Consider the following 26978-nt stretch of genomic DNA (forward strand, 5'->3'; position numbering starts at 1 on the left):
GATCCACCCGCCTCGGCCTCCCAAAGTGCTGGGATTACAGGTGTGAGCCACCGCGCCTGGCCTGTAGTTAGTTTTTTTTTGAGGAACTGCTGTGCTGTTTTCTGTAGTAGCTGTACCATTTTACATTCCCACCAACAGTGATCAAGGGTTTCAATTTCTCCACATCCTTGCCAACATTTGTTTTCTGTTTTTCCATAGCAGCCATCCTAATGGGTATGAGATGATGTGATTTGGATTTGCATTTCCCTAATCATTAGTAAGCATCTTCTTACATGCTTTTTGGTATACAGTTCATTTTTAACTCATTTTCTTAACATGTGTTTTATAATATGTATCTATTAACATAGTTTTACATATGTTAAACCACATGAAATTGCTAATATTCTACAGTTTTTTGCTTTTTGTTTTTTGTTTTTGAGACAGGGTCTCACTTGTCACCCAAGCTGGAGTACAGTAGTACAATCTTAGCTCACTGCAACCTCAACCTCCCAGGCTCAAGTGATCTTCCAGCCTAAGCCTCCCAAGTATAATACCTGGGACTACAGGTGCATGTCACCACACCTGGCTGATTTTTTGTATTTTTAATAGAGACGAGGTCTTCTGTGTTGCCCAGGCTGGTCTTGAACCCTTGAGCTCATGGGATCTGCCCACCTCAGCCTCCCAAAATGCTAGGATTACAGGTGTGAGCCACTGTGCCCAGCCCCACTGTTTCTTATGGTTCAACCTTTGGTATATACTGTTGACCCTTGAACAACATAGGGATTGGGTGTTGACTCCCCATACAGTCAAAAATGTGCATATAACTTGATTCCCCAAAAATTCAACTAATAAACTACTTTTGACTAGAAGCCTTACTGATAACAGGTAGCCAAATAACACACACACATATATATATATTTCTTTTTTTCTTTTTTTTGAGATGGAGTCTTACTTTGTCGCCTAGGCTGGAGTGCAGTGGTGCGATCTCGGCTCACTGCAAGCTCCGCCTCCCGGGTTCACGCCATTCTCCTGCCTCAGCCTCCTGAGTAACTGGAACTACAGCGCCCGCCACCACACCCGGCTAATTTTTTATTTTTAGTAGAGACAGGGTTTCACCATGTTAGCCAGGATTTTCTTGATCTCCTGATCTTGTGATCCGCCTGCCTCGTCCTCCCAAAGTGCTGCGATTACAGACGTGAGCTACCACACCCGGCCAAATAACACATATTTTATGTTATATGTATTATATACTGTATTCTTACAATCAAGTAAGTGAGAGAAAAAATGATAAGGATGATAAAATATATTTACTGTATTTATTGATATTGTAAGTTTTTTACTTTATTTACATATGAGATGAACCATCTGTCTGAAGTGGCAGCAACCACAGCTGTAGACTTCAATCTATGGTACATATCAAGCAATTCAACTTTTTCTTGTAATGTCATGACTTTTTTTCTGCTTCTTGGGAGCACTTCCAGCATCAGTAGTGGCACTTCATATGGGTCCCATGGTGGGATTCAAGGTTTACAGTATTGCACTAAACATGGTGAAAAACACCACAAAAACTGCAAGAAATCACTTTTTCCATCTTACTGGGATACCAGATGTACTGGATATGAACTGCTGAAGCAGGGATGATTAGTGTCACACACGTCTTAAGCAGATATTTGCAACACTTAAGCTCACTACAGTAACAACAGGAAGTGGCTACGTTAACAGTGCACTATGTACTATAGTTAATTTTATGTAGTTACAGTTTAAGACTGCATCTTTACATTTGTTTACATTTCTCTTGACTGAGGATGGTGCCATGTGTGGTCTGTAAGTAGGTAAGTTTTGTTAAATTTTACCTTTTAATAATAGATGTGCATATTTTATGGCAGTAAGTGATAAAATAGACTAGTATTTACATGTATTGTATACATTCATGACATAATTAGCTTCTTAATTTCTTTGATATTTCTAGGCTATGCAATTCATCTGAGTTTTTTCAAATTGTTGAAAAATCTCTCCCCAAATTTCCAATATATTTATTGAAAAAAAATCTGCATATCAGTGGACCCGTGCAGTTCAAGCCCATGTTGTTCAAGGGCCAACCACAATTTAGGAATACACATACACATTTTAGGGGTACATACCCAGCAGGACTGGAGATGGCTGGGCTGGGAGAGCATGTCCCCTGTGGGGAGAGGTGCCTCTCACCCTCCAGTAAGAGTTATCTCAGCCTGAGGCCAGGCCAGTGCTGCGGATCCAGAGAGGACCACAGAGTGGCCGACTTGCACCTGTTGTGGCCATTACAGGTAGTCAGCTGTAGCTGGATGTGTGTCTTGAAAGGCTGACAAGTTTGCCCTGAGCGACTCACCTGCTGTCACCTGATCCAACAAGATCTGTGGGCGTAGCCTGCCAGTGGGTGATGCCAGTTAAAGGTAGAGCATCAGCACCGGGAAATCCTGACTGGGGTCAGGCTTCTTTCTGGGTGCTGAGCCACCGGTGCGTGGCGTCCAACATCAGAGCACACAATACACTTGAAAAACAGTTCAGCTGGACCCAGGCAGGGTTCTAGGTGCTGGGGGCCCAGCATTGGACTAAACAGATGGCAGGGGGAACAGTAAATGAACAAGTAAAATAGTGTTTCAGAGGGTGCGAATTCCCACAGGAAAAGGCCAGAGAAGGGGGATAGGAAGTAAACTTAGTTTTTAAAGACAAGGGCCCCCTATACCGTCCAGGCTGGAGTGTATTGGCACTGTCATAACCTCAAACTCAAACTCCTGGGTGCAATTGATCCTCCCAGCTTAGTTTCTGGAGAAGCTAGGACTACAGGTGTGAGTCACCACAATGGATTATTTTTTCATTTTAGAGATGAGATCTCCCTGTGTTGCTCAGGCTGGTCTCGTATTCCTGGCCTCAAGCAAATCCGCCTCAGCCTAGAGTAACTGGGATTATAGATACTACCCATCGCCCTGGCAGGAAGTGCGGTTTTAAATAGAGGGGTCAGGGATAGCTTCATGGAAAGACGTCATGGAATGGGAGCAATGTGACCCCCCAGGCCACATTGGAAGACCTTTCAGGAGTAAGGGGACAGCAAATGCCCGGGCCTTGAGACAGGAGCATGACCAGAATGTTGGAGGAAGACAGAAAGAGCCAGTGTGGTTGGAAGGAAGTAGGGGAGGTGGGAGTGGTAAGGGCACAGGAGAGGGGCTTACCTTTGTAGCACTGGCCTGTCTCGTCCACCTGAAGCAGAGACCCCATCTTACTGGTCCCTCTGGCCATCAGACCTAGTCCTTGGGAGATGCAGGGGGTTTCAGAACAGCCTGCTGATAGTTTGACAGAAGTCACCATGTGCATAAACCAAAGCCCTGAATGTGGGTTTAAACCTAAAAGAAAGGCCTTAGATTGGATAGTGATGCAAGATGAGGTTGGCAAGGCTGGTGGGCTGATGGAAGAGGTTCTGGAAACTGTCGGAGTTGAGATTTGATTTTTTTTTTTTTGGACAACAGGAAATCACTAAATTTCTTGAGCAGTGCCTCAATCATGAACAGTACAAGAGATTAGATTCTGGGAAATGTAATATGGTAGGACTCAAAGGACCATTTTGAGCAGGGCATGAAGATGGAGGTGGGAGACCCGGGAGCAACTCCTGCAGTCACACGGGCCAGGCAGGTGAGGACTAGGGTAGGGCTTCCACAGGAAAGGGTAAGAATTAGAGGCAGCTCAGGTCACACAGAGCAGGCACAGATGCATGGGGAAAATATTGGAGGAGTGGGATGTGCTCTGTCTGAGACCCAAGGAGGTGAGCGGAGGTGAAGGTGTGAGGGGTTGCAGCCAAGATGTTCCTGAGGATCACCACGGGGCACTTGGGGGTCCTGTGGGGATTGTAGAATCAAACCTACAATTGGATCTTTAGGGGGTTACTTTTTAAGTACATGTTCCTATAAAGTAACAGGAATGTTACTTCATTTCCTCCTAAATCAGGATAACTTTTATGCATTTGAAAAGCAAAAAGTCCCCACACAGTCTGAAGTAAAGCAAAAGTTGCTTATTCAGGATGGGAACCAAAAATCCTCAAACACCTCAAATTTGCATCCAGTGAACAATAAGCAGGAGCAATGCTTTCTTATGAAGACATATTTCAGTCTTTGGTTTTATTTTTGAGGTCTGTTAAAGTTGGGTATCCAAATCCCACTTGGTGAAAATATCACAGACCTAGGGAAGTTACTTTTCAAACCACAGATCTTCATGACACTGGGAGGCAATCGGGTTGGAGGGATCAATGTAGATTCTGCACAGATCTGGGGTAGGAGGCAAGCGTGGGGAACGCTCAGCTTCTTGTTGGATCTCACCACAGTAAAAGACAAGCACTTTCCTCATTGAAAGCTGATTTTCTTTCTGCCCCAGTTGTAACTCATTTGTCATTCACTAAATACCGAGCCCTCCCTATCTGGCAGGCACTGTTCTGATAGCTCAAAGTCCTAGCCTGGGAAAGTGTGGACCCAGGAAAGTGTGCCCTGGCTGGTGGGGGCTCCCCCAAGGCCTGCTTCTCCTTCACCCTCACAGTGTCCCCCCACTGGAGGCAGAGCTCATTGAGGCATCCGGAGCCCACGGAGGTGGGCTCCCTCTCTGCTCCTTGCCTTCCCTGGGTTGGAAGTGGGGGCTAGCCACCCCCACCACAACTTTCTCCTGCCCATTCCAATAAAAGCCTGTATGTCCCAAGAACCAGCTTCCCTGTCCCCATAAGAGACCACTGAGTATCAGACTGGTAGCAGGCCCCAGAACTTAGTTGTGGGACATTCCCTGAGCTCCAGTCCTGGGGATGTTTATTCTCTGGGTGGAGGGTGAGAAAGGAAACAAAGATGTTGCAATCCACTCCACGAATGAACGAACGTCAGATGCGTCATCTGAGGAGGGGGAGGGCCGGGGCAAAGGAGGGGCACCCTGACATGGAGTCTGCCAGCTCCGTCAGCCCTGACTCGGCCCGGAGCTGAGCTCCCCACCTGCCGGTAGCCCAGGAGATGGAGCAGCCCAGCCCACGTGCCCGGCCTTCCGCCCCTGACTTCACTTGATAACAAACCAGAAACTGAAACAGGGTCGGGATGCCGGCTTGGAGTTAGAGATGAGTCACTGCTGAGAGCAGCTGCAGTAGCTGAGCAGTGGCAGCAGAGAGGCAGACGTGAGCTGAGGGCGCAGAGGCAGGCAAGTGAGAGCGGGAGCTGGAGCAGCAGCTGGGGAGGCCGCGGGAGGGGACTTCCCGGTCCCCAGGCTGCTGGACAGAGGCCCTGGGACCCACGGGCAGGGTAAGGCAGGGGGAGGGGGAAGGCAAGAGGCCAGCTTCCACTGTGGCCAGGTGGTGTTGGACACAAAGGGCAGGGTGGAGGGTAAGGCCAGTTGGGGTTGGCTGAGGACACCTGGAGGCTTGGTTTGCCCAAGCGTGAGACCGCCCCCCATACCCCTCTCTCCAGCATCTCTGAGGGTCCCCAAGGAACATGGCTGGGAGCCGTGAGGTGGTGGCCATGGACTGCGAGATGGTGGGGATGGGGCCCCACCGGGAGAGCGGCCTGGCTCGTTGCAGCCTCGTGAACGTCCACGGTGCTGTGCTGTACGACAAGTTCATCCGGCCTGAGGGAGAGATCACCGATTACAGAACACGGGTCAGCGGGGTCACCCCTCAGCACATGGTGGGGGCCACTCCATTTGCCGTGGCCAGGCTGGAGGTGAGTGAAGGCCAGGCCAGCAGGGACTACGGAAACCACCCCTCTCCCACTTCCCTGGCCCCTTCCCCTGGTGCCTATCTGTGACCTGTGACCCCGCTTGTAAGATTTCCCACACTGCTGCTGGGAGAAAGCTGGTGGTGTCTCCATCACATCCTGGAGAAGGCTTCCTGTCTTCAGAGAACCATAGACTCACATCTGGGAGCTGCCTTTGGGGCATCTATCTGGATCTGGTCCAACTTGCCGGTCTTAAAATGGGGAAACTGAGTCCCATCTGACTCACTCAGTCCCAAACTGAGTGACTTGGGGTCTACATTCCCCATTCTTCCCTCTACCCCAGGTTGCCACTGGTGAGACCTGTGGGGAAATGAGAGGATTCTTGGCTGAGGCCCCGGCCAGAGGCTTTGGCCCTCCCAGTCCTGGAGAACCGGCTGAGCCTCTTGGGCTGAGGGTGGACCTTGCTCCCAGGCTAGCATTCTGACCCAGAGTAGGCTGTCTGCTCAGTTTGAATCCTGAGTTTGTGGTCCAGGGATTTCCTACAGTCTTGCTCTTAGCTGATTGTGAGATCATCTCCAGGTCTCACTTTCTGTTTCTCTGAATTACTAAGTGGAAAGCAAAACTTAAAAGGCGTCAACAGGGTTAGCCACCCCTGGGAGGGAGGGCCGGGGCAAAGGAGGGGCACCCTGACATGGAGTCTGCCAGCTCCGTCAGCCCTGACTCGGCCCGGAGCTGAGCTCCCCACCTGCCGGTAGCCCAGGAGATGGAGCAGCCCAGCCCACGTGCCCGGCCTTCCGCCCCTGACTTCACTTGATAACAAACCAGAAACTGAAACAGGGTCGGGATGCCGGCTTGGAGTTAGAGATGAGTCACTGCTGAGAGCAGCTGCAGTAGCTGAGCAGTGGCAGCAGAGAGGCAGACGTGAGCTGAGGGCGCAGAGGCAGGCAAGTGAGAGCGGGAGCTGGAGCAGCAGCTGGGGAGGCCGCGGGAGGGGACTTCCCGGTCCCCAGGCTGCTGGACAGAGGCCCTGGGACCCACGGGCAGGGTAAGGCAGGGGGAGGGGGAAGGCAAGAGGCCAGCTTCCACTGTGGCCAGGTGGTGTTGGACACAAAGGGCAGGGTGGAGGGTAAGGCCAGCTGGGGTTGGCTGAGGACACCTGGAGGCTTGGTTTGCCCAAGCGTGAGACCGCCCCCCATACCCCTCTCTCCAGCATCTCTGAGGGTCCCCAAGGAACATGGCTGGGAGCCATTCTGCACAGATCTGGGGTAGGAGGCAAGCGTGGGGAACGCTCAGCTTCTTGTTGGATCTCACCACAGTAAAAGACAAGCACTTTCCTCATTGAAAGCTGATTTTCTTTCTGCCCCAGTTGTAACTCATTTGTCATTCACTAAATACCGAGCCCTCCCTATCTGGCAGGCACTGTTCTGATAGCTCAAAGTCCTAGCCTGGGAAAGTGTGGACCCAGGAAAGTGTGCCCTGGCTGGTGGGGGCTCCCCCAAGGCCTGCTTCTCCTTCACCGTCACAGTGTCAGCCCCACTGGAGGCAGAGCTCATTGAGGCATCCGGAGCCAAAGGCCTTAGATTGGATAGTGATGCAAGATGAGGTTGGCAAGGCTGGTGGGCTGATGGAAGAGGTTCTGGAAACTGTCGGAGTTGAGATTTGAATTTTTTTTTTTTGGACAACAGGAAATCACTAAATTTCTTGAGCAGTGCCTCAATCATGAACAGTACAAGAGATTAGATTCTGGGAAATGTAATATGGTAGGACTCAAAGGACCATTTTGAGCAGGGCATGAAGATGGAGGTGGGAGACCCGGGAGCAACTCCTGCAGTCACACGGGCCAGGCAGGTGAGGACTAGGGTAGGGCTTCCACAGGAAAGGGTAAGAATTAGAGGCAGCTCAGGTCACACAGAGCAGGCACAGATGCATGGGGAAAATATTGGAGGAGTGGGATGTGCTCTGTCTGAGACCCAAGGAGGTGAGCGGAGGTGAAGGTGTGAGGGGTTGCAGCCAAGATGTTCCTGAGGATCACCACGGGGCACTTGGGGGTCCTGTGGGGATTGTAGAATCAAACCTACAATTGGATCTTTAGGGGGTTACTTTTTAAGTACATGTTCCTATAAAGTAACAGGAATGTTACTTCATTTCCTCCTAAATCAGGATAACTTTTATGCATTTGAAAAGCAAAAAGTCCCCACACAGTCTGAAGTAAAGCAAAAGTTGCTTATTCAGGATGGGAACCAAAAATCCTCAAACACCTCAAATTTGCATCCAGTGAACAATAAGCAGGAGCAATGCTTTCTTATGAAGACATATTTCAGTCTTTGGTTTTATTTTTGAGGTCTGTTAAAGTTGGGTATCCAAATCCCACTTGGTGAAAATATCACAGACCTAGGGAAGTTACTTTTCAAACCACAGATCTTCATGACACTGGGAGGCAATCGGGTTGGAGGGATCAATGTAGATTCTGCACAGATCTGGGGTAGGAGGCAAGCGTGGGGAACGCTCAGCTTCTTGTTGGATCTCACCACAGTAAAAGACAAGCACTTTCCTCATTGAAAGCTGATTTTCTTTCTGCCCCAGTTGTAACTCATTTGTCATTCACTAAATACCGAGCCCTCCCTATCTGGCAGGCACTGTTCTGATAGCTCAAAGTCCTAGCCTGGGAAAGTGTGGACCCAGGAAAGTGTGCCCTGGCTGGTGGGGGCTCCCCCAAGGCCTGCTTCTCCTTCACCGTCACAGTGTCAGCCCCACTGGAGGCAGAGCTCATTGAGGCATCCGGAGCCCACGGAGGTGGGCTCCCTCTCTGCTCCTTGCCTTCCCTGGGTTGGAAGTGGGGGCTAGCCACCCCCACCACAACTTTCTCCTGCCCATTCCAATAAAAGCCTGTATGTCCCAAGAACCAGCTTCCCTGTCCCCATAAGAGACCACTGAGTATCAGACTGGTAGCAGGCCCCAGAACTTAGTTGTGGGACATTCCCTGAGCTCCAGTCCTGGGGATGTTTATTCTCTGGGTGGAGGGTGAGAAAGGAAACAAAGATGTTGCAATCCACTCCACGAATGAACGAACGTCAGATGCGTCATCTGAGGAGGGGGAGGGCCGGGGCAAAGGAGGGGCACCCTGACATGGAGTCTGCCAGCTCCGTCAGCCCTGACTCGGCCCGGAGCTGAGCTCCCCACCTGCCGGTAGCCCAGGAGATGGAGCAGCCCAGCCCACGTGCCCGGCCTTCCGCCCCTGACTTCACTTGATAACAAACCAGAAACTGAAACAGGGTCGGGATGCCGGCTTGGAGTTAGAGATGAGTCACTGCTGAGAGCAGCTGCAGTAGCTGAGCAGTGGCAGCAGAGAGGCAGACGTGAGCTGAGGGCGCAGAGGCAGGCAAGTGAGAGCGGGAGCTGGAGCAGCAGCTGGGGAGGCCGCGGGAGGGGACTTCCCGGTCCCCAGGCTGCTGGACAGAGGCCCTGGGACCCACGGGCAGGGTAAGGCAGGGGGAGGGGGAAGGCAAGAGGCCAGCTTCCACTGTGGCCAGGTGGTGTTGGACACAAAGGGCAGGGTGGAGGGTAAGGCCAGCTGGGGTTGGCTGAGGACACCTGGAGGCTTGGTTTGCCCAAGCGTGAGACCGCCCCCCATACCCCTCTCTCCAGCATCTCTGAGGGTCCCCAAGGAACATGGCTGGGAGCCGTGAGGTGGTGGCCATGGACTGCGAGATGGTGGGGATGGGGCCCCACCGGGAGAGCGGCCTGGCTCGTTGCAGCCTCGTGAACGTCCACGGTGCTGTGCTGTACGACAAGTTCATCCGGCCTGAGGGAGAGATCACCGATTACAGAACACGGGTCAGCGGGGTCACCCCTCAGCACATGGTGGGGGCCACTCCATTTGCCGTGGCCAGGCTGGAGGTGAGTGAAGGCCAGGCCAGCAGGGACTACGGAAACCACCCCTCTCCCACTTCCCTGGCCCCTTCCCCTGGTGCCTATCTGTGACCTGTGACCCCGCTTGTAAGATTTCCCACACTGCTGCTGGGAGAAAGCTGGTGGTGTCTCCATCACATCCTGGAGAAGGCTTCCTGTCTTCAGAGAACCATAGACTCACATCTGGGAGCTGCCTTTGGGGCATCTATCTGGATCTGGTCCAACTTGCCGGTCTTAAAATGGGGAAACTGAGTCCCATCTGACTCACTCAGTCCCAAACTGAGTGACTTGGGGTCTACATTCCCCATTCTTCCCTCTACCCCAGGTTGCCACTGGTGAGACCTGTGGGGAAATGAGAGGATTCTTGGCTGAGGCCCCGGCCAGAGGCTTTGGCCCTCCCAGTCCTGGAGAACCGGCTGAGCCTCTTGGGCTGAGGGTGGACCTTGCTCCCAGGCTAGCATTCTGACCCAGAGTAGGCTGTCTGCTCAGTTTGAATCCTGAGTTTGTGGTCCAGGGATTTCCTACAGTCTTGCTCTTAGCTGATTGTGAGATCATCTCCAGGTCTCACTTTCTGTTTCTCTGAATTACTAAGTGGAAAGCAAAACTTAAAAGGCGTCAACAGGGTTAGCCACCCCTGGGAAATCTCAGAAGGGCAGGCGAGCTCGTCAGTTTCTAGACGCCATGGTGGGGTTTGAGGAAGTCCAAGAAGAATACAGGTTCCTCTCAGCAGCACACACCCAACCCGTGCCAGGCTCCAGGTGCTGAGGATGAAATGACAACAATAGCTACTATTGACTGAGCACTCACTATGCACTGGCTGCTCCCCTAAGCACTGGCCATTCCTGAGCTCATTCACTTCTCACAAACAGCCCTGCCAGGCGGGTTCTCAGGAACTGTTAACGCAGACTTAAGAGGGTCAGTTTCAATCTCAGCTCCCATTACTTAACAGCTAAGGTACCATGGGCAAGTTACTCAACCTCTTTGCACCTAGTGAAAGAAAAGAAGGATAATAGTAGTAGCAACTTCGTTGGGTTATTGTGAGGATTGAGAAAGGGTCTAGAGAGAGTACCTAAATAAGTACTCAAAAACATGTTAGCTATTGGCTGGGTGCAGTGGCTCACGTCTATAATCCCAGCACGGTGGGAGATGGAGGCGGGTGGGTGACTTGAGTTCAGGAGTTCAAGACCAGCCTGGGCAACATGGAGAAACCCCATCTCTACAAAAAACAAAAACAAAAACCACAAAAATTAGCTGGGCATGGTGGCACATGCCCGTGGTCACAGCTACTCCAGCAGCTGGGATTGCTTGAGCTCAGAAGGTCAAGGCTACAGTGAGCCAAGATGGCACCACTGCACTCCAGCCTGGGCAACAGAGCCAGGGGAAAAAAAAAAAGTTAGCTATTATGATTGTTTTATTGTTTGTCTGTTTTATTATTATTTTTTTAACCGGAGTCTCACTCTGTCACCCAGGCTGGAGTGCAGTGACGCGATCTTGGCTCTCTGCAACCTCTGCCTCCAAGATTCAAGTGATTCTCCTGCCTCAGCCTCCCAAGTAGCTGGGACTACAGGCACCCACCACCACGCCTGGCTAATTTTTTTTTTGTATTTTTGGTAGAGATGGAGCTTCACCATGTTGGCCAGGCTGGTCTCGCTCAAACTCCTGACCTCAGGTGCTCCGCCCACCTCGGCCTCCCAAAGTCCCAGGCATGAGCCACCGCATCTGGCCATGATTGTTTACCTTATTATCCCCATATTACAGATGAGGAAACTGGGGCTCACTTGATTATTAGTTTGTTAGGGCTGCCATAGCAAAGCACCACACACTGGGTGGCTTAAACAACAGGAATGTTCTGTCTCTGGGTTCTGGAGGCTGCAGTCTGATATCCAAGTGTCGGCCAGGTTAGTTCCTTCTGAGGGTTGTGAGTGGGAATCTGTTCCCTGCCTCTCTCCCAGATTCTGGGGGTTGTTGGCAAGCTTTGGGGTACCTTGGCTTATAGATGCCTCACCCAGATCTCTCCCTTTATGTTCACATGGCATTCTCTCTGTGTGTCTCTAAACTTCCTCTTTTTATTTTTATTTTTTATTTTTGAGACGGAATCTCGCTCTGTTGCCCAAGCTGGAGTGCAGTGGCAGGATATCGGCTCACTGCAACCTCTGCCTCCCAGGCTCAAGTGATTCTCCTGCCTCAGCCTCCTGAGTAGCTGGGACTACAGGCGCGAGCCACCACACCCAGCTAATTTTTGTATTTTTAGTAGAGATAGGGTTTCACCATGTTGGCCAGGCTGGTCTGAAGCAATCCACCTGCCTTGGCCTCCCAAAGTGCTGGGATGACAGGCATGAGCCACCACACCTGGTTATCTTCCTCTTTTTTTTTTTTTGAGACAGTCACTCTGTTGCCCAGGCTGGACTGCAGTGGCACGATCTCGGCTCACTGCAATCTCCACCTCTTGGGTTCAAGCGATTTTCCTGCCTCAGCCTCCCGAATTGTAGTATAGGCATCTGCCACCATGCCTGGCTAATTTTTGTATTTTTTAGTAGAGACAGGGTTTTGCCGTGTTGCCCAGGCTGGTCTTGAACTACCGACCTCAGGTGATCTGCCCGCCTTGGCCTCCCAAAGTGCTGGGATTACAGGCATGAATCACCATGCCTGGCCAACTTCCTCTTTTTCAAAGGACACCAATCATATTGGATTATGAGCCCACCCTACTCCAGTGTGACGTCATCCTACCTGAACTAATTCTATCTGCAACAACGTTGTTTCCAAATAAATCACAATCTGAGGTATTGGGGGTTAGGATTTTAACATATGAATTTGAGAGAGCGGGACACACTTCAACCTATAAACTGAATAACTTGCGCTGTTAAGATAGCTGGAATATGAGACAACTGCTCAGGAATCCAAACTCAGGCTTACAGTCTCTAGAACTATGCTGTCCAATGGGGTCCCCAGCAGCCATATGCTGCTAGTAGGCTGAATTCAGACCTGGAGTGTAGCTGGTTTGAACTGAGATGTGCTGTAAGTGTAAAGTCCACACTGGATTTGTGTTGTTGTTTTGAGACGGAGTCTTGCTCTATCACCCAGGCTGGAGCATGGTGGCGCGATCTCCACTCACTACAACCTCCATCTCCCAGGTTCAAGAGATTCTCCCGCCTTGACCTCCCAAGTAGCCTCTCAAGTAGCTGTGCACCACGTCTGTTTTTGTATTTTCATGAGAGATGGGGTTTCACCATGTTGGCCAGGCTGGTCTCGAACTTCCTGCCTCAAGTGATCCACCCACCTCAGCCTCCCAAGGTGCTGGGATTAAGTCATGAGCCACTGCATTTGGCCAAAGGCTTGTTTTTAAAAAAGAGACAGGCCAGATGCAGTGGTTCATGGCTGTAATCCCAACACTTTGGGAGGCCAGTGCAGCAGGATGACTTGAGCCCAGGAGTTTGAGACCAGCCTGGGCAAGATGGTGGGACCTCCTCTACATAAAAAAATAAATTAAATAAAATAAAACAAAATAAAAATTAGCCAGGCATGGTGGTGCATACTTGTAGTCCCAGCTACTCGAGGAGGCTGACGTGAAGGATTGCTTGAGCCCAGGACTTTGAGGCTGTACCGAGCTATGATCATGCCACTGCACTGCAGCCTGGGTGACAGAGACCCTGTCTCTATTAAAAAATAATAATAATTAAAAATTTAAAAGAGCCATAAAATGTCTCAATAACTTTTATATTGATTACCTGTTGAAATGATAGTATTTTGCATATGTTAGGTTAAATAAAACATTAAAATTAATTTCACCTGTTTACTTTTTACCTTTTGAAATATGGCTGTTGGGTGATTTAAAATTACATTTGTGGGCTGGGTATGGTGGCTCACACCTGTAATCTCAGCACTTTGGGAGGCCAAGGCAGGCAGATCACTTAGGGTTAGAAGTTCAAGACCAGCCTGGCCAACATGGTGAAACCCCGTCTCTACTGAAAATGCAAAAATTAGCCAGGCTGGTGGTGGGTGCCTGTAATCTAAGCTACTCGGGAGGCTGAGGCAGTAGAATCACTTAAATCCAGGAGGTGGAAGTTGCAGTGAGCCAAGATTGTGCCACTGCCACTCCAGCCTGGGTGACAGAGCAAGACTCTGTCTCAAAAAAAAAAAAAAAAAAAAAATTGCATCTGTGACTTGCATTATATTTCTATTGGACAACACTGTTCTAGAAGTACAGATTGAGTAGCCCTTATCTGAAATACTGGGGACCAGAAGGGTTTTAGATTTTGGATTTTTTTGGACTTTGGAATATTTGCATTATACTTACTGGTTGAGCATCCCAAATTTGAAGATCTGAAACTTGAAATGTTCCAATGAGCACTTCCTTTGAGTGTCATGTTGGCACTCAAAACGTTTAGGATTCTGGAGCATTCGTATTTGGGATGCTCAACCTGTATCAACAGTATAGTGTGGGAACCCTGGGGATGGTCACAGTATATCATCATGGCTCTGGAAAGACTCTGAAGCTGGTGGTATTTGAAAGAAGTGGAGGAGAGTCTATGTAGGCAATTAAATGGGCTACAGGGAGCCACTGAAGATTCTTGAGCAATGCATGGGAGGATAAAAACCAGTTTCAAGAAAACTAGAATGGGAGTACCATGCAGGATAGATGGGAGTGAGAAAAAAGATGATGATAAGAGTCAGAGGCCAGGCGTGGTGGCTCATGCCTGTAATCCCAGGACTTTGGGAGGCCAAGGTGGGCAGATCACCAGAGGTCAGGAGTTCGAGATCAGCCTGGCTAACATGGTGGAACCCCGTCTCTACTAAATATACAAAATTAGCTGGGCATGGCGGCACGTGCCTGTAATCCCAGCTACTTGGGAGGCTGAGGCAGGAGAATTGCTTGAACCCAGGAGGAGGTTGCAGTGAGCCAAGATTGTGCCACTGCCACTCCAGCCTGGGTGACAGAGCAAGACTCTGTCTCAAAAAAAAAAAAAAAAAGGGAGCAGTTACAAGGGCCTGCATCATCTTTGGCAGACAGAGAATTGGAGTGAAGAAAACGTTAGGAAAGGAAGAAAACACTCGGTGTGTCACCAAAAAGGGGAGGGCAACGTGAAGAAGAGGTGGGAGTCTGTTCAGGTGCTGATGGGAGGCCCAGGGACACCACGAGGAGCTCCCCACCCTCAGATTCCCACTGAGCAGTCAGGGTGGGCAGTATGTCCCTCTCCTTCCTCCTCGTCCCCAGTTTCCCTCCTCATCAGAGTGACAGAAGTGGGCAGAGGAGCCCAGAGCAGGGGGAAAGGAGGCAGTAGAGTAGGGCCTCTCCCAGTCCCTGTACATCCAGACCTGTAAAACCACAATTCCCTGGGCGCCCTTGAGCATTGGCCTAGGGGCCTGGATGCCTCAGTCTTCATCTAGATTTGGTGCAGAAATGCTTTTGTTTCACAGTTAGAGGCTATGCGAAGTCCAACGCTTTCAGCATGTGACACAGAACCCTGCTCAGACTGGGCACTTGATAGCCACTGAACAACGAGGCAGGGGTTCGAAGACCAGGCGGGTCTTTGGAACCACATCTGGGCTTCTCAGTTCCTGCTCCATCACCTATAGGTTTGTGCAATTGTCAGCAAGTTATTGAACTTTCTGAGACTCCATTCCCTAATCATAGAAGAGGACTCGTAGTGCCTCCTCCCTGGTCTCATGCGGGTCAGATGCAGTGACATGGACTGTGGCCCTAAGCACAGTGCCTGGTTGTTTGCAAGAACTTCCCAAAACCTGGCTCAGATCATCGCCGCCTCCCCCATTCAAATATCTCCCATGGCTCCCTATTGCCTAAGGTTCCCCCAGCTCAGCACCCAGCAGTCAGGCTCTCCAAACCCCTATCTACCTGCCTTTCTTGCTTTCTCTCATAGGTCGGCCGTTGCCTACCATGCATTTCAGCCAACTCCTAGTCTCTCCTATCCCCATCCCCATCCCTAGAAATACCATCATTCTGGCAGCCTCAGGCCAGAAGAGACCTTTGTGATGCACTTACCCACTCCTGCCCACCATCCCCGCCCCACTGATCCCTGGTCTCTGGCCCTCCTTGCTGTTGCTGATGCACTTCATAGCTTGTCCATTCACCCACACCATCTGCCTATTTCCACAGCTCTTACTATACACTTCATCTGCCCCCAGACTGGAACCTGTGTTTTGCACACAGGTGACTTGAGAATGTTTGTGGGATTGAAGTTGAGCTGATTTTCATAAATACAAAGGAGTTCTGGCAGCTGCATGGAGTAAAATTGTCTCTGCCCTTGTGTTGGCCTTTGCTGTCGAGATGCGGTGATGCACCACCCTGACGGACAGGGAGTAAGCACACTGTCTTTAGAGTGGGCTGCATGGGGATCCAATCCCAGCTTTGCCTCTGGATTGCTGTGTCCTCTAGCTTATTGCTCAACCTCTTTGTGCTCCCCTAAGTAGGATCCTGTGTAACACAGAGATGATTAAATAGTACACGTGTATCCAGCCCCATGGCCCAGGCACTATTCTGAGCACATTTCATACTCCCCGCCACAACCCTGAACTAGTACCATCATTCCCATTTTACAGATGAGGAAACTGAAGTATGAGACTGAGTAAGCTTTCCAAGGAAGGGGTAGAGCAGAGACTCAGATTCTGGCTCTGGAGCTGGAGCTGTGGTGTTCAGATCCCATGCTCAGTGTGTGTGAGTGAATGCACTCTATAAATGCTAAGTGTCCAATGTATGTAAGGGGCGATGTCCTGCATAGCACATGAGTAGAAATGTGGCCCAGTAATGGTCATTATTTGTCTCTGTGGATGAGGACACTGAGTGTCAATTTGTTGGAGGCTCCGGAGGCAGTTTGATCCCATTTATCATCCGTAATGTTTTAATCCCAAAGACAGATCAGGCTCACAGGCCCCTAAACGTGCCGAGAGCCCCCAAAGGGCAGAAGCCTAACAGCCCTTTGATGAGACCCCACAAGACAAGGTGACACCTCTCAGGTGAGTCTAGGGTTGGCCAGCCCTTGGTTTCATGCAGGCATTTCTTTCTTTTTTTTTTTTGTTTTGAGACAGAGTCTTGCTCTGTCATCCAGGCTGGAGTGCAGTGTCGCAATCTTGGCTCACTGCAACCTCCGCCTCCCAGGCTCAAGTGATTCTTGTGTTTCGGCCTCCTGAGTAGCTGGGATTACAGGCATGTGCCACCACGCCTAGCTAATTTTTGTATTTTTAGTAGAGATGGGGTTTCGTCATGTTGGCCATGCTGGTCTTGAACTCCTGCCCTCAAGCAATTCTCCCGCCTTGGCCTCCCATAGTGTTGGGATTACAGGCATGAGCCACTGCGCCTGGCTATGCAGGCATTTTTCAAAGGCCCCTCACCTCTCTATCTCCTCCCAGTAAGGAGTAGTGAGTGTGCCCAGCCAGCAGCCAGCAATAAGGTAGCTCATAGTGGTCAGGAGGCTCCAGGGAGTCCCAAGTCCACCCAGGAGTGCTAGCACTTTAGGCCACTGATGTGAGTGGAGGCCCCCTACTCCATCCCTTTTTATTTATTGTAATGTGGCGACATTATGTTATAATGTAAAGCCTTATGATCTGACATCTTTGTGTCTGACCATTATATAGAGGGGATATTTAGCAATGTTGGGAGACATTTCTGGTTGTCACAGTGGCCGGCATCTAGTGGGTAGAGACCAGAGAGCTCCCAAACATCTCACAATGCCCAGGGCAGCTCCCTCCCCTGCCACGCACACGTAACAAAGAAATATCTGGCCCCACATGGCAACAGTGCTGAGGCTAAGAAACCCCAGTCTATAGAGAGCCCCACAAATGAAACTATCAGCACAGGAGGGAATCTATGCACTGGAGCCTGGCATCCAGAGAGGGGCAGTGATTTGCCTAAGGATGTGCAGGAAGCTATGATACAAATCACTGCTGACATTCGGGGGTCCCACCTGGTGAGTTAATGTTTTTCTTTTTCCTTTTTAAAAAGTCTAACAGTAATTTTTAGTAACTTGTAAATCACTTTTGTGACTGAATGCTCTTTTAATGTCAACCCAGCATAAGGAGGGGCATCCAGCCTGGGAAGCACCGTGGTTGCGGACCCAGATGCAGACCGAAGGGAAGTCATGGTAGCTTGTGAACAGGGAGAGATTTCAGCTGTAGCCAGTCCGGTAGTCCTTGCACAGGTGGGAGTGTCCTGTTGGGGCCCTGCCACCTGGCAGGTCTTTCTGGGGCTCAGCCAGATGAAGGAGGAAGGCTTCAATATCCAGATTTGCCCCAGGATAAGCGGCCTTGTGGGAACCAGGCACTAGCCGGGGGCAGGGACACCAAGGGAGCTTGGCAGGGGACAAGAGCAAAGACTGGGGCTGGAGCCACTCCAGAAGGTGATAGTAAGGGACCTGGTCCTTTGCAAGAACAACATTCTTCAGAACCCCTTACTCATAGCCTCTCCTGGCAGTCAAGAATGAATGAATCGGTATATGAACTAATGTACAATGGATAAATGAATGCATGGTAGAGGCAGCAGGCTCTGGACTGCTCAGTGGGATTCAGTGCAGACTTGTTAGATGGGAAGAATCCCCTGAAACAGTTGCTGACACCCCTCCCTGGAGATTTCAATTTAGTAAGTCTGTGTAGGGCCTGGCCCTCCAGGATTTTTGCATCAGGCACATCTGGGAAATACTTGGAGTAGAGTGGAAACCCAGCGGAAGGTGTGTGCAGGCAGCACCTGGCCTGGTACTCCCCTGCATGTGACCTGGGTGCACGCTGCCCTGCGCCCCGCTTTGCTGGTGGGTCAGATGGTATGTAGGGTTATCATTGTGTGCCTGGTAGTGCCCTGTCCCTTGGTCCTTGTGCTAATAATAACAACTACAGTAACAATGATGGCGTCAGGTGGATCCAGACACAGCACTGCAGCTTTCAGCTGACTAGCTGTGTGACTTGGGCAAGCCCCTTAATCTCTCTGATTCTGGGCTCCCTCCTCTGTAAAATGGAATTAAGAATAATCTCATTGAGGAGCTTCATGACGAGGTAAGGAAAGTGCCTGGCACAGTGCCAGGCTGCTAAGAGATCAGTAAATGACCCATCCCCCAGCCCCACCCCAGTTCTTTCCAGGAACTTGAGAGACTCCTCCCCCTGTGTTTGAAAGTGGCAAAGTCTGACACACTTGCCTCATGACACTGACTCAGGGCAGATCCTGGGGCCAGCAGGTCACACAGCCCCAAGGCCAGCCTGCCAGTGCCTTTCGCCGACCCCTGGACTCCAGCAGATGCCCAACTCCTTCCCTTTTCAGACCTGCCTCAGTCTGTGTAGCCTTGGCTGCTAAAGGGCCACTCAGACCTCACCAGTCTGGACCCTCACCTTACAAATGGGAAAACTGAAGCCCAGAGAGGGTCTTTGATATCCCTGAGGTCACACAGCAAGTTCCAGCGTCTCTTCCTTCCCAGAGTCTTTGTCCCAAAGAGTGGTGTCTCTCTGCTAAATAGATGGTTCTGTTCTTTCCCTTCTTCCTCTTCCTTCCTTGGCTTGTCCTCTCCCTCTTATTCTGTTTGTCTCGTGGTGACTCCCATAGTGCCTCATGTAGACCCCCACTTCCCCTCTCCAGACTCTCAGGCTCGGGAAGTGACGAGTTTCCTGGGAATCCACATCACGATGACTCGTTCCTTCTATGTCTGGGCCCAGCTGTGGCTGCCTCTGGGATGGTGGATGAGTTCCTTCAGGGCTTTGTGTGAACTGGGCCTGAGCCAAGCCCCTAGAAGGGGAAAACAGGCCACATTGTTCAGGAGCACAAAGGATGTTAGCAAGAAAAGACACGTGACCCATGGCCGCCCACACACCCACATCTCTCCACACCCCGTGCCGTTTCTGCCCCGCCGCTGTGTGCTAGGCAGTTTCCTCTACACAGTTTCCCTTGAGCTGCTGCTCTGAGGTCGTGTGCCTGTTGTCATATTTTAAAGCCTCAGTTTTATCGCCATTTCCCAGGTGGCCTCTAGCGCACTCAAGCTTGAGAAGCGCTGGTGTGGTTCAGGAGCAGCTCCCATTCATTCTCTAGCACACTCTCCCCAGTCCTCTAAGTTGAGCATGAGCTCTGTCCAGAGAAGGCCTCCAAACAGACCATGTGGACGGCAGGGCAGGCCGGTGACCCTGCCTGTTGACAGTGGAGGGACAGATTCTGCTTCCCGCATCGTGACCCTGGGCAACTCACATCTCCTCTCTGAGCCTCAGTCTTCTGTGGTTGCCAGGGGAGAACGTGTGAAAGGGACCACATGATGTTCCGGGAGGCCGCTGGCCATCTAGAAGGAGAAGCAGGCTGTGGGGAAGGTGTTAGCCACCAGAAGGCTCTTTCCTGGGGCACACGCTAAGGTCGTGGGCTGCATGCAGAGAAGGAGACAAAGGCTGTCCTAGAGCTGTCCAAAGTGGGCCTGAACTAGCCACGAGCCGCCCCTTTCCCTAATACAGCTCGCATCTGTTCTATTTTCAGGTCCCCTTCCCATCCTTTCCAGTGGCAGTCAAGTGAAAGCAAGTTGACTGGCCTGTGTGATCAGAGCAGAGCAGGCTGTCCATGTGGGAGGCGAGGCAAGGAACGCAGGGCTGGGGCACTCACAGCTGGGCCTCTGGGCTGCTGGAGGCCTGGAGTGGTTGTTCACTCTTCTGGCTCAGTGTGGCAGTGGCAGGCAGGCTCTGGATTCAGCCCACTGGCTTCAAGGCCTGGCTCTGCCACTAACTAGCCGTGTGACTCCCAGTTATCAAATGGTGCTTGGCAAGTCACACCAAAACTTACTGGTTCTAACAATGTCAATACTTATTTCGCTCAGCCACCTGCAATTTGGGCAGGTGCTCTGCAGCAGGACAGGCCATCAGTTAAGGCACCTTGAAGGCTGGAACCATTGGAAGGTTTGCTCACCCACCTGTCTGGTGGCTGGTGCTGGCCTGCCTTGGCCACATCACTATCTCGGTGGCTCTCCGCATGGTCTCTCCAGCATGGTGGCTTTGGGGTGGCCAGATTTTTTTTTTTTTTTTTTTTTTTTTTTGAGATAGAGTCTCACTGTCGCCCAAGCTGGAGTGCAGTGGCACAATCTCAGCTCACTGCAATCTCCCTCCCAGGTTCAAGCAATTCTCCTGCCTCAGCCTCTCGAGTAACTGGGACTAGCCACCGCGTCCGTGTAGTTTTTGCATTTTTAGTAGAGACAGGGTCTCACCATGTTGGCCAGGCTGGTCTCAAACTCCTGGCCTCAGGTGATCCGCCTGCCTCAGCCTCCCAAAGTGCTGGGATTACAGACATGAGCCACCATGCCTGGCTGGTGGCCGGACTTCTTATAGAATTCCTGTCCCAGACAGAAGTCAGAAGTCATACAGCCCAGCCCATATGCAAAGGGAGGGGAGTTTTTTTCCATCTTTTTTTAAGAAGAGTATCAAGGAATTTGCAAACTTGTTTTAAAATCATCAGAGTAAGCCTGGGCATGTTACTTGTCTGCGTTTCAGATATTTCCTTCGTAAAACTCAGTTAAATGCGGTGCTCCCTCCTCACTGTTAGTTTTCTGTGGCTGCCGTAAGGAAGCCATCAACTTAGTGGTTCACAGCAACACAGATGTATTCTCTTACAGTTCTGTAGTTTCCAAGTTCAGCGTGGGTCTCACTGGGCTAAAATCAGTGTCAGTGGGGCTCGGTTTCTTCTGGATGCTCTGGGGAAGAATCCATTTCCTTGCCCTTTCTGGCTTCTAGAGGTTGCCTGAATACCTTGACTCAGGGCCCCTCCCTCCATCTTCAAAGCCAGCAACAGCCTGTTTTCCTCACGTGGATTCACTCTGACCTCCACATGTAAGGAGCCTTGTGATTATGTTGGGCCCACATGGGTAGGCCAGGCAATCTCCCCATTTGAAGGTTCACTGATTAGCAATCTAAATTCTGCCCGGAATTTTCATTCCTCTTTGCCGGGTAATGTATTCACAGATCCTGGGGACTAGGGTGTGGACATCTTTGGGAGGTCGTTATTCTGCCTGCCACAATAGAATTGTTGGGAAGATTAAACAGCATAATATGCATGACGGATTTTGAGGCATGTCTGGCGCCCGGGAAATACTCAAGACGTACTAATCATTGCTCCTACACAGTGCAGCTCCCGAAGGAGCCCAGGTAGGCTTTTGGCACAGACTGAAACTATCAAGTGTGAGGAGGGACCTAGTCCAATCTCTTCTTTTCAAAGATGATATATTTGAAGCCCAGGGAGGGATGATAATTTGCCCAAGGTCACACAGCCATTCAAGGAGGGGTTGCTCCCTTGCCAGCCCCAGACCCACCCAGAGGATGCTGGGTCATGTAGGGGTGGGCACATGTCTTCCTGGCCAGATCCTGCAGCTCCTGAAAGGCAAGCTGGTGGTGGGTCATGACCTGAAGCACGACTTCCAGGCACTGAAAGAGGACATGAGCCGCTACACAATCTATGACACGTCCACTGACATGCTGCTGTGGCGTGAGGCCAAGCTGGACCACTGCAGACGCGTCTCCCTGCGGGTGCTGAGTGAGCGCCTCCTGCACAAGAGCATCCAGGTGAGAACCTCCTTGTCCTTCTCCCCCTCTTCCCTCTCCTCCCCCTTGTCTTCCCCCTCCTCCCTCTCGTCTCCTTCCCTTCCTCCTCACCTGTCTTCATTTCTTCCCCCTCCTCTCCCTCCTCCCCCTCCTCTTCCTCCTTCCCCTCCTCCTTTCACTCCTCACCCTCCCCCTTTGCCCTCCTCCCCCTCCCCCACCTCCTCGCTCTCCTCCCCTTCTTCCCCTTCTCCCTCCCTGTCCCCTCCCCTTCTTCCTCCTCCCTCATGCCCTCGCACACCTCGGCAGCCTGCCCGAGGCATTGATGGTAGGTCCTGCTGTGCCTGGTCCCTGGGCTGGTAGAGTGAGGATGAGGGCAGGGAAGGAGAAACACCCAACAAAGGTTTGCTTTTGTTGTTGAAATCAAGCCAGTCACCCTGTGGGAAGTGAAGCTTGCTCCCACCATAGAACTCTGGGCAATGGTGTAAAACACACACCTCACCTCAGATGTGTCTCACAGCAAGAGCCAGGGAACTGGTATATTTGTACACCAGTTCCCATCAACCTCCAGCTGCTGCTGCTCCTGGGCACTGATTCCACAGCACTCCTGGCTGGTGGGCAAAGCTGGCAGGAAAAGGCATGCAGATGTGGGGCGTTAGGAGTTTACCCTGTGGGAAGGGCAGAGGGAGAGGGGCCAGACACTAAGAGCCAGGGCTGCACACAGGGACCCTTCAGGTCAACGGCTCTTTGTTAAACACCTGCTCCATGCTTTAGGCCAGATCCTAGAGACACATGGTGAACAAGACCCGTCTCTGTCCTTGAGCTCTTGGTTGGTTGGGAGGTGGCCCTTAACCAGGTCATCAGCACACATGGTAGGGAGTATCTGATGGAGGGAAAGGCAGTGCCCTGGGAGCAGGATGAAGGATGGGGCTGGTGGGGCAGGAGACCAGATCTGAACAGAGCCTGGAGGGTCTTAGTCAAGGAGGGCAGAAGGCATACGGAGTGGGGCCGGGTGAGCCAAAGCCTGAGGCTGGGTGAGGGGCTGGGGAGCATGGAGCCCACCCCTCGCCTGCTGGTAAGAACTTCAGGAACCATGTCCGGAGCAGGGAACAGGCCTGGGTCTGGGCCTGTTAGCCTTGAGGCACATGAGGCACATAAGGGCCAGGCTGGGGTTTTCCTGGAGCCCTTGTCACTCTGTGGTTCTCAGTCTGGGGCCTTGAGCCTGACCCAGGGCCTTCTCTTAGGCTCTGTCCCTGGGCTTATTAAGCCTGGTTGTTCCAGAAGCTCAGTACCCCACCACGCAGTTCCTGCCTGCACTGATGCCCCTAGAAACCAGCTCTCCAGCCCCCCTCACATGGACAGTGGTGCTACTGATCACTGTGACTAGAACTGACCCACAGGACACAAGGAGCTAACATGGTAGAGCTGTCACAGTTGGGCAGTTGTGTTACTGCCCCTCGAGGGGGTGAAATGGCAGGCCTGTGGCTCCCCGCCAAGCTGCGTGCATGGTAGACTAGGCTGCATAGGAAAGGAAGGACCCTGCCATTTACCAAGCCCTGTGGAGGATGCTGGGCACTTGGCATCTCTCATTCCATCCTCTAAGGCAGGTATAATCAGGCCCATTTCACAGAAGAGGAAACAGGCCCAGAGAGGAAAAGTGGCTTGCCCACGGTCACAGAGCTCATAAGCAGGGGAGCTGGGAATTGGAGCCTGGGTTTGTCTGATTCCAAGTCCAGGGCTCTTTACCTCCCCACTTGGTAATAAAGGATGCTGGTGCTGCATTCTTCTTCTGTTCTTGGCTTCCCTCTCTATAGAACAGAGTGGTAGGGCACATAACCTCCCTGTGCCTCAGTTTCCTCATCTGTCAAGCAAGGATGGTGACTGGCAGGTATTCAGAGGCACAGCGCAGATGACACCACCATGCTACCTGCTTGTTGATTAATGATAGAGTGTCCAAGCCAAAAAATAAACATTAAAAAATAAAACAGTACAGCAAAATAACGGCAACGAGAAAAAGCCTTTCTGAGCTAGGCCACCTAACCAGGTATTCCCAACACCCTGTCTGGAGTGCCTGGAAAAGGAGCCCCTGTGAGAACAGGATGGCCTCTCTCGACAGAGGGACACCAAGAAAATGCAGCCAGGTCCAACAGCCCGCTGGCTCCCATGCTGGGTACTAGCCAGGACACCAGGGCTGAGCCGGGGATGCAAAGGGAGATGAAAGGTGACTGCAGTGAGGATTTGCCCAGCGTACTTGCCTCTGCAGGATCCACATCTCAGCTCCACAACTGGCTGGCTTGTGTGTGAGCCTCAGTTTTATCATCAGTAAAATGGGGGAATAATCGTATCCAGCTCAGAGGTTTAACTTCAGCCTAGTGCATGGAAGACGTGGTAAATGGTCATCGCTTCTCCCTTGAATGGACTGAGGGCCCCCTGACTCCCATAGCACTACCCCATAAAGTCTAGGCTCCCGACTTCGGCATTCAAGGCCTTCAGTGATAAATCCAGGCCCACCATCTGTCCCCACACCATCTTTCACACACCCCCTGCCCCCACCCTCTCAGGTCTCTTATTTTAGCTGCACATGCTCTCCCTGCCTCCTAAATGCTTGCAGCCTTTCCTTTCCATTTATTGATGTCCTTGTGTTCTCTCTGAGCAGCCCTTCCCCGTGTCCCTAGCTGGAGTTCCTCACTCCCTCCTCGGTGTCCTGAAGCTCCTTGTTAGAGCTGCTGGAGCCACTGTGTGTGTCTGACAGCAAGTCTGCAGCCTCTACTTACCTTGCGGGACTGCAGGTGACTTGAAGGCACAGCCTGGTTCCCAGGAGGCTGGATTTTGTGCCACTGGCCCGAGGGCTGAAGGCAGGCCAGCTCCAGCCACCTGCTGAATCTCCTAAGTCCAGAGTGTCAGAGACCTCAAGAGACTCTCACCCACTGACCCACCTGGGGACTCTGGAAATCGGGATGTGACCAGGGAAGACCCCGTCGTGGGGCCTCTGAATTCAGCTTCATCCCAAGTCCCCACTCTATACTTGTGTCTGCAGAACAGCCTGCTTGGACACAGCTCGGTGGAAGATGCGAAGGCAACGATGGAGCTCTACCAAATCTCCCAGAGAATCCGAGCCCGCCGAGGGCTGCCCCGCCTGGCTGTGTCAGACTGAAGCCCCGTCCAGCCCATTCCCCAGGGACTAGAGGCTTTCGGCTTTTTGGGACAGCAACTACCTTGCTTTTGGAAAATACATTTTTAATAGTAAAGTGGCTCTATATTTTCTCTACACCATCACTGGGTCCTCTTCTTATTCTTCTCTCCGAGCTGGGTTAACAGTAGACAGGACCCATTTCTGTGTGATGTTAGGAGGGAATGAAGTCTTATGCTGGGGAAGTGGGCAAGTGTCAATTTCCTTAATATCTTGAATCCTGTGGGTCCAAAATGCAGCTTGGGAATCTAAGAAGCATGTGGCTTAATTACTAATCCCACCCTTTGCTGTTGCATTCTAGCCCTATTCCTGGTGCATTTATGCCTAGAAAGGTGATGTTATTTCCTGGGGTGGCATTCAGCTCCTCTTGATTTTGGTGCCACAGCATTTGTGGACTTTGAAGTGAAGGTATAGGAAATGTCAAGGGTGCCACCCCAGCAACCTTGAGCCAGTCACCCCTTCTCTTATTTGTAAAACGAGGAAGGAAAGGTAATGAACTGTGGAGTCAGAGAGAAGTAGGTTGGAATCCTGTCTTTGTCATTTAGTAGCTGTTTGACCTAAGGTGACTCACTGAACTTCTCAGTTTCTCTATCTGTAAAATGAGAATTCTAACAACTCGTAGGGTATTTGTGAGACATTGCATGCGAAGCCCCCAGCACCATGCCTGTCCTAGCTTAAGCACCCACCAGGTGTCGATAAGTAATTGTTCTTCCCTGGACTGCCTGCAGATCTAGGGTACCCCAGGAAGAGTCACAGCACTCTGTTTTGGGGCTCGGCTCTCTGAGGGGAGGGCATACTGTACGGGGAGGAGGGGTCTGGACCAGAAATCAACTGCAGAATTCTTGTTATTTTCATAATAATTAGTAGTTTAGTGCTTACACTAAATAAAAATCACTGGAATGGTGTCCAAGCAACTTTTTTTTGTTTTGTTTTGGTTTTGTTTTGTTTTGTTTTTGTTTTTGAGATGGAGTCTCACTCTGTCACCCAGGCTGGAGTGCAGTGACTGGATCTTGGCTCACTGCAACCTCCACCTCCCGGGTCCAAGTGATTCTCCTGTCTCAGCCTCCCAAGTAGCTGGGATTACAGGCATGCACCATCACACCCAGCTAATTTTTATATTTTCAGTAAAGATGGGGTTTCTCCATGTTGGCCAGTCTGGTCTCAAACTCCTGATCTCAAGTGATCCACCCACCTCAGCCTCCCAAAGTGCTGGGATTACAGGCGTGAGCCACCGCACCTGGCCAAGCTGTTCCTTTTTTTAACCTCCACAGGTGATTCTGGTCCTAGGGTACTTGAGTCACCTGCGGTGCTTTCTCAGCCATCCCAGCACCTGAGCATGGTCCTCTGACACTACAGTGAGCATCTGCATCACCTGGCAGATGCTGGGTTCACCCCCAGAGTTTGAGACCCAGTGGGTTGCAGTGGAGCTTGAGAATGTGCAAGTTCCCCATTCTAACAAGTTCCCCACTGCTGTTGCTGCTGCTGCTGCTGCTGCTGGCCCGGGGACCATGCTTTGAGAGAAGCACTGCCTAAGCATCAGGTGTTAGGATGTGCAGCCACAGTTGAGAGTTGGCCCCAGGGCTGGGCGCCATCAAGGTGCACTCAGTCACAGGTCCAGCCTTTCCCCATGCCACCTCGCTTGGCTCCCTGTTCAGGCAGAGAGGTCCACAGCCCGGCAAGATGGGTCCCAAATAGCCCACTGCACAGAA

The 26978-nt window shown here is 51.3% G+C and overlaps 1 protein-coding gene across 5 annotated transcripts; it reads left to right on the top strand.

The window, feature by feature from the left end:
* Positions 1–1747: 1747 nt before the first annotated feature.
* ISG20 (interferon stimulated exonuclease gene 20kDa) lies at positions 1748–26174 on the top strand. 5 transcript variants are annotated; one of them, XM_011986301.1, is made up of 5 exons: positions 1748–1811; positions 2283–2408; positions 5439–5690; positions 21903–22103; positions 25117–26174. In XM_011986301.1, exons 3-5 carry the CDS (start codon positions 5463–5465, stop codon positions 25231–25233), a joined length of 546 nt encoding a protein of 181 aa, XP_011841691.1. In that variant the 5' UTR covers positions 1748–1811; positions 2283–2408; positions 5439–5462; the 3' UTR covers positions 25234–26174. The 5 variants fall into 5 exon arrangements, with proteins under 5 accessions (XP_011841691.1, XP_011841690.1, XP_011841689.1 ...); XM_011986300.1 differs by lacking the exons at positions 2283–2408; positions 5439–5690 and adding an exon at positions 9330–9581 and having other exon boundaries at positions 25117–26173; XM_011986299.1 differs by lacking the exons at positions 1748–1811; positions 2283–2408; positions 5439–5690 and adding exons at positions 5130–5176; positions 9330–9581 and having other exon boundaries at positions 25117–26173.
* The last annotated feature ends 804 nt before the right edge of the window (positions 26175–26978 follow it).

The sequence above is a fragment of the Mandrillus leucophaeus genome, unplaced genomic scaffold (assembly GCF_000951045.1).
Source record: "Mandrillus leucophaeus isolate KB7577 unplaced genomic scaffold, Mleu.le_1.0 Scaffold297, whole genome shotgun sequence".
Classification (NCBI taxonomy): domain Eukaryota; kingdom Metazoa; phylum Chordata; class Mammalia; order Primates; family Cercopithecidae; genus Mandrillus; species Mandrillus leucophaeus.